The sequence below is a fragment of the Muntiacus reevesi genome, chromosome X, assembly GCF_963930625.1.
Source record: "Muntiacus reevesi chromosome X, mMunRee1.1, whole genome shotgun sequence".
Classification (NCBI taxonomy): domain Eukaryota; kingdom Metazoa; phylum Chordata; class Mammalia; order Artiodactyla; family Cervidae; genus Muntiacus; species Muntiacus reevesi.
In genome coordinates, this window is record NC_089271.1 from 148,937,859 (window position 1) to 148,945,611 (window position 7,753).

General features: G+C 41.6%; 1 protein-coding gene across 1 annotated transcript in view; it reads left to right on the forward strand.

Moving 5' to 3' along the window:
- Window positions 1-7,688, forward strand: part of LOC136154771 (phosphatidylinositol-binding clathrin assembly protein LAP-like) — a 48,478-nt gene extending 40,790 nt beyond the window's left edge. The window contains exon 14 of the mRNA XM_065916924.1: window positions 7,353-7,688. Coding sequence (XP_065772996.1) covers window positions 7,353-7,688 — 336 coding nt within the window. The remainder of the gene's footprint in view (window positions 1-7,352) is intronic.
- Window positions 7,689-7,753: the final 65 nt, after the last annotated feature.

A 7,753-nucleotide genomic window follows, 5' to 3' on the forward strand; every position in this document is an offset into this window, starting at 1 on the left:
TTTAAACTGTGGTGTTGGAGAAGACTCTTGAGAGTCCCTTAGTCCATCCTAAGGGAAATCAGTCCTGAATATTCATTGGAAGGACTGATGTTGAAGTTGAAACACCAATATTTGGCCACCTGATGTGAAGAACTGACTCATGTGAAAAGACCGTGATGCTGGGAAAGATTGAAGGTAGGAGGAGAAGGGGACGACAGAGGATGAGATGGTTGGATGGCATCACCAACTTAATGGACCTGAATTTGAGTAAACTCTGGAAGTTAGTGATGGACAGGGAAGCATGGTGTGCTGCATTCCATGGGGTTGCAAAGAGTCGGACACGACTGAGCGACTGAACTGAACTGAAGTGAATACAAGTAATGGAAACTCTGAAGTCCCTTAGCCCACACAACCTCACAACCAATTCACTCATGCTTTTACTGTTGGTATCAGTTTGGAACAATGTTTAAAATGTGGTAACAAGCATCCATGCTTCAACATTCTAAATTACTAAATGTTAACATTAAGTCATAATTTTTCCAGATCATTTTTTAATGAAATTTTACAAATAAGACCAAACCCTCCTTGGCTCATCCCTTTTCCCAATCACCCTCTACCACTCCAGAGACAATGACTATGGTGAATTTTCTGTATAACCTTTCAGAACATTTTCATTCTTTTACTAAGGAAAAATATGTAGTACTCTTCTACGTGATTTTAGAAAATTGATTATAATTGGTATTATTTTGTATTTATGTTTTTGAGGTCTGCATTTATGTTTTGAGATATTATGTTTTATAGGTTGGTACATATTAACTATATATATATAAAGGCTCAATGATATTTCACATAGGAATATATTGTGATTTAGTGGTATATTTTATACCTTTACTGAAAAATTATACCTTTACTGAAAAATTCCTTAAAAGAGTTCTCAAATATGCTATGTTACTACTTCTTTTCTTTTCCTTTTGTTCTTTTTTTTAAAATTTAAATCAAAATTTTTATTGGAATATAGTTGATTTACAATGTTGTGTTAGTTTCTGGTCTATAGCAAAGGGAATCTGTTATACATATATCCATTCCTTTTTAGACTCTTTTCTCAGTTAGGTTGTTACATAACACTGAGCACAGTTCCCTGTGCTATACAGTAGGTCCTTTTTGGTATCTATTTTAAATACAGCAGTGTGTACATGACCATCCCAAACTCCCTAAGTATCCTTCCCCCAATCCAACCCCCTCCAGCAACCATAAGCTCCTTCTCTAAGTCTGTGAGTCTGTTTCTGTTTTGTAAATAAGTCCGTTTGTATCATATTTTTAGATCCCACACATAAGTGATCACATATGATATCTGTCTTTCTCTGTCCAACTTATTTTTGAAGTTTTTTTTAAAATTGAAATATAGTTGATGTACACTATTATACAAGTTCCAGATTTACAATATGGTCATTCACCATTTGAAAGGTGATACTCTGCAATTATTATAAAATATTGGCTATATCCACTGTGGTTTACAATATATCCTTGTAGCTTATGTATATTATACATAGTAGTTTGTACCTCTTAATCCTCTACCCCTATCTTGCCCCTCCCCAGGTCCCTCTCCACACTGGTAGCCACTGGTTTGTTCTCTGTATCTGTGAGTCTGCTTCTGTTTTGTTAGTATTCACTAGTTTGTTGGGTTTTTTCTCTCCTTCTCGGTTGAACCTGTTCCAGTAAGGATTCTGCCTCCCCCCCCCCAACATTGTTCTTATCTCAGTCACAAGTAACCCCCATGTTACCACATCCCTTCTACTTCATGGCTGTTTGTCATCTTTTCCTTTTTCTTCCTTGGAGATTTTTCAACAGCCTCTTCAGTGCCAGTATCTGTTGCTTCTTTAGAAATATCAGAGCACTTGGTTTGTAAACGAGTGATATTTTATTGTCCTTGAATGGACAAAACGCTGTCAGCATCTGCGCAAAATAGTTGAAATTCTAGTTCCCCATCCATGTTTATCTCCAAGGTATGCCACGAGTCAACTGGCATCTTCTCATGTTTAAGGATGGAAGCATTTTCTCTTTTCTTCATATCTAACATTTAGCATTTTCAGTGGACATCCTTTAAATGTAATATTTGCTCTAGAGCAGTTATTTGTACTCTTGGTACTATTGTTTTTAGCTCAGTTCAATCTCTCAGTCGTGTCCAACTCTTTGCAACCCCATGAATAGCAGCACACCAGGCCTCCCTGTCCATCACCAACTCCCAGAGTTTACTCAAACTCATGTCCCTCGGGTTGGTGATGCCATCCAACCATCTCATCCTATATCATCCCCTTCTCCTCCTGCCTTTAATCTTTCCCAGAATCAGGGTCTTTTCAAATCAGTCAGTTCTACGCATCAGGTGGACAAAGTATTGGAGTTTCAGCTTCAGCATCAGTCCTTCCAATGAACATTCAGGACTGATTTCCTTTAGGATGGCCTGGTTGGATTTCCTTGTAGTCCAAGGGATTCTCAAGGGTCTTCTCCAACACCACAGAGTAATAAAATAGTAATTAAGTTTTTCCTTTGTTTTCTCTTCCATTTGAATTCACAGGTTCCAATTCCAATGAGACTCCCTTCCATGATGGCACCTCAATCCATGAGTTACACTCAACCAGGCTTAAGGACCAGCAAGGCTTGTGCTGCATCCATAAGAAATAACGTATGTTTGAACTGTTGTCATTTTGGCCCTTGGTAGACATGTGCAGGGGCTTCCCAGGTGGTGCCAGTGGTAAAGAACCCACCTGCGAGTGCAGGAGACATAAGAGACATGGGTTTTATCCCTGGGTTGGGAAGATCCCTTGAAGGAGGGAATGATTACCCACTCCAGTATTCTTGCTTGGAGAATTCCATGGACAGAGGAGCCTGGCAGGCTACAGTCCATAATAAGGTAGCAAAGAGTCAGACATGACTGAAGCAACTTAGTGTGCATGCAGACATGTGCAGTCACTGGACACAAGACCAGTGTTAGAACAGAGTTTTGCAGTCTTTTGTGCACTGTTGTTTTTTCACAGAAGAAAAAGGAATTCTCACATTGTCAGCCTTCAATTTCAGTATAACAGTTTCAGCATTCTAACATTTTAAAAAGACAAAACTGTAAAAACCCAATCCTCTACAAAGTTGTGTGGTGAAACCTTGACCGAGTTCCAATATGTAATCAGCAAACCTTTTATTCATTCATTCAACAGACACAACTGAGAGCAGTGCTGAAGAGGTGGGTAACTCAGTATGAAGGTTTTAGGCACACCTTTCTTAAGGAAGTGATACCTGAGTTGTATGCTCAGACTTAAAAATGGGTAGCCAGTCAAGAGAGTGGGGAAAGGATCTTCCAGACAAGCATATAAACAGATAGGAAAGCCAAAGCACCATGGGAGATCACAGGATGGAACAATTAATTCAGGGATAAAAGATTTCAGGGCCTGCGTGCGTGGCATTGCATAGAAAATGTTAAGGAGAATTGTGACTAGTGGAGGTATGCATGGTAGAAGTTTGACATTAGACGTAGAGAAAACAGCTTGAGCACACAAGTGGAAGCAGGCAGTGGTAACATGGATGAGGTATAGCTAACCTCAGAAGCAAAAGGGAGAGTGTCATGATCCAGGTGTTCATTGCCTCCGAGTATTGTTCTCTAGAAATCTTTACAAGGTTTCTACCTTCAGTCTTCAGACCATGCCCTGGGGGCCGCCTGGTTCCTGAAGGTTTTAAGCAGCCTGACAAAGCTTCAAGCATCAGATAGTGAGCAGCCTGACCTGAGTTTTATGTAAAAATATTTGTAGTTTATTTTATAACCACAAGGAAAAGTATATGGGAACAATGAAAGATTTATATATCTGTCTGTCTTTCACAGACAAAATCCATGTAGAAGTACCAAAGTGAAAACAATTCCAAATCAGAGGTCAAAACAAATGATGATCTCTCTGCAGCCTGAACTGAATCATCCACATCTTCCAAGTCAATAAACATTCATTTGGACAGTCAACACCCTTGAGATTCTTCAGCTCAGTGTTTTTGAAGTTATGCACTCTCTTGTTTTAATAGTTATCCTGGAAACTTTACCCTGTAAAATTATTTAAAAAAAAAAACAACCTAAAGTTAATATCTTAATCTCCTCTATTAAATAACACAAAGACCTTAGAATACTTTTAAACTACAAGGACATTCCCTCCCAACTTATGGATGATGGTGGCCCAATATATTATCTCTGTCCCAAATTTAAGGTGTTAGAGAGAAACGTTTTTGTTTACACTTGGAAATGCGTTCACAAATTCTTTGTTCACCATCCCTTCTTGCATTGGAACCATTTCCCTCTTCTTGAAGTACATGTTTTAGAAGTTTATTTAGTGTAGTTATACTGATGATAAACTCAGTTCTTATTGGAAAATGTAGTGCTTCATACTCATTATTTTAAAGTAAACTTTAAATTGATACACACATACAAACTCATTCTTGTTTGAATCTTTTTGTGGACAAATGTGGATCTATCTCTTGGGTAAATACCTAGGAGTAGAATTACAGGGTCATCAGGTAGGTGTTTATCTAAAATTAAAACTTCCAGAACTTCCCTGGTGGTCCACTGGTTAAGAATCTGCCTGCCAATACAGGGGGCGTGGGTTCAAGCCCTGGTCAGGGAACTCAAATCCCACAAGACACGAGGCAACTAATCCCATTCACCATAACTACAGATGCTCACGTGCCACAACTAGAGAAGTCTGTGCACCACAATGAAGACCCTGCATGACCAAAAAAATAACTTAAAACTGCCAAAAGTTGTTCAAAATTACTGTACCACTGTATTCCACCAGAAGTCTATGAGAATGCTATTGCTTCGCATTCTGGCCAAAAATGACTGCTGTTAGTATTTTAAAATTTGACCTTTCTGTTGGGTTTGTTAAGTCATATTTCACAGTGGTTTAATTTACCCTTCCCCGATGACTAAGCAACTTTTCATATACTTATTGGCCATTCCACCATCTCTTTTACTATGTGAAGCATTCAACTATTTTTCCCATTTTAATGTTTTCCTTAGAGTATTTTTCCCCCCTTTGGTTGCACCACATGGTTTGCAGTATCCTAGTTTCCCAACCAGGGATTGAACCTATGCTCCTTGTAGTGGAAGTGGAGAGTCCTAATCACTGGACAGCAAGGGAATTCGTATCTTTTATGTTTAGCTTTATGATCCATCTAAGCTACATTTTTGTGCTTGGTGACAGATAGGGGTAGAGGTTAACTTTTTCTATATAATTATCCAGTTGTTCTTGAAACATTTGGGAAAAACAAATTCGTTTCACCTTGCATTGTCTTGGAACATTTCTCAAAAACCAACCGACAACATATTTATGGGTTTGTGTTAGCTTTTGTTTTGTTTCATTAATCCAAAGATCTATCCTTAGTTCAATAACACACTGTCTTGATTATTATAGTTTCCTGTAGGTCTCAAAATCAGGCAGTATTAGTCTTCTAGGTTTATGTATATTTTTCAAGATTGGTTCAGGTATTCAGGTGTTCTTTGAATTACATAAAACATTCCAATCAACTGATCAGTTTCTATGGGAAAAAAAAAAGGCCTCAGAGAACACGCAGCTTAGGACTACATTGACTGTCTAGTTCAATTTGGAGAAAACAGACATATAGACATCCTAACAATATCAGCCCTTCCCAATCATGAACATGCTGGAGCTCTCAGGCATTCTTTAACTTCTGTCTTCTGATTTGGGGTTTTGAACAGTTACTAGCACTTTTCATTATGTAAATAAAGACTACTACCAAGTATTTTATGTTTTTTAATTCTGCTGCTGCTGCTGCTGCTGCTAATTTTAATTTTAATTTTAATTCTGCTGCTGCTTCAGTCGTGTCCGACTCTGTGCGACCCCATAGACGGCAGCCCACCAGGCTCTGCCATCCCACCAGGCTCTGCCATCCCTGGGATTCTCCAGGCAAGAACACTGGAGTGGGTTGCCATTTCCTTCTCCAATGCATGAAAGTGAAAAGTGAAAGTGAAGTCGCTTAGACGTGTCCGACTCTCGGAGACCCCATGGACCGAAACCTACCAGGCTCCTCCGTCCATGGGATTTTCCAGGCAAGAGTACTGGAGTGGGTTGCCATTGCCTTCTCCGTTTTTAATTCTACCATAATGGTATTCTTTAATTCATTTTCTAAGTTTTGTCACTACTATATAAAGGCTGTCACTCTCATCCACCACCACCCATGTTCCAGGGCCTCAAGCCTTGCCACTGTCCCGAGTCCTCAGCCCCTTCCCAGTTGAGTCTTACTGCCCTGCCCACTTTCTCCACTCCTGGGGTACCAGCCATCCCCCCACCCACTTAACCCCACCTCTAGTAGCGCCCTCTTTCCCTTCCTACAAACTCCAGCAAACTCTGTCCTTCAACACTCAGTCCAGCTCAAAGCCCTGCCCACTTAGCGGCTGAACAACAACAACTGCCTCTCTCTTTCCACGTCTTCATCCTGGCCTAGTTCCCTCACTACTGTAGTCCTGCTGTATGCCAAGTACTTATTAGGTACACTACGTGAAAAGTGAAAGTGTTAGTCGCTCAGTCGTGTCTGCCTCTTTGCAACCCCATGGACTGTAGCCTGTAGCCTGCCAGGCTTCTCCCTCCATGGGATTTTCCAGGCAAGATACTGGAGGGGGTTGCCATTTCCTTCTCCACGGGATGTTCCTGACCGAGGGATTGAATCTATGCATTAAAGGCAGACTTCTTACGATCTGAACCAGCAGGAAAACCCAGGTAGTCTATATACATAATCTCATTTAATCTTTACAACAGCCTTGTTGGTACCCATTGTCATTTTAATTTTTAAATAACTTAGATAGTGTCTTCACCTGTGCTCCTTTCCTACTCCGTGCAGGCAAGACAGAGACGTCTGTGTTTTTTGGTTGTGGTTTGGTCACTAAGTCATGTCTGACTCTGTGACCCCATGGACTGTAGCCCAACAGGCTCCTCTGTCCATGGGATTTCCAGGCAAGCATACTGGAGTGGGTTGCCCTTTCCTTCTCCAGGGGATCTTCCCAACCCAGGGATCGAACCTATGTCTCCTGCATCTCCTGCGTTGGCAGGTGGATTCTTTACCCACTGAGCTACAAGGGAAGCCTGAGGCAGGAACCAACGCGGTGCTTCGATGTCAGATAATGGGGGTGTAGTAGTGGATGAGCTTGGGGATTCCTTGGGTCTAGAAACATCGGGAAAGTTCTTAGGATTTTGTATTAATATGTACAGTGTGAAGTTTTGAAAACGTTTGAGCTGGTGGTAAGAGACTGATCAAAGGTGGTTTTCGGTAAATTGTGATGCAACGGGTGGGGTATTTATTGGAATTAAACCACTGGGTCCACTCGGAAGCAGGTTCAAAACAAGCACCTTTCAGGGGCCAAAAAGCTCGAGAGGATCGTGGGCCCAGACCGAGGCCCAAGTCCCGTGGTGGCGTCTAGGTCTCGAGTCTGCTTGAATTCGAGAAGGGATCGGGTAGCTTTGAAGGTTATTCTTGGAGAGGACTGTTCCGGGCTGGCAGTGGAGTCTGTTCCAGCTTCTTCCAGGATTGTCAGCATCCTTCAGCCCGCCGCCCCACCAACAAAACCCCCGGAATCCCTTTTCCCAGGACTCGGTATTGGTCCTTCCCGCAGAGCCAGCCTCGCCCCCGCGGCCCTTCCACGCCTGTCACTCACCCGCGCAGCCAATTAGAACCCACAGATCGAGCGACTCTGCCGCGCGGGGGACGGGGCGGGTACTTCCTGTAAGCCAACGAA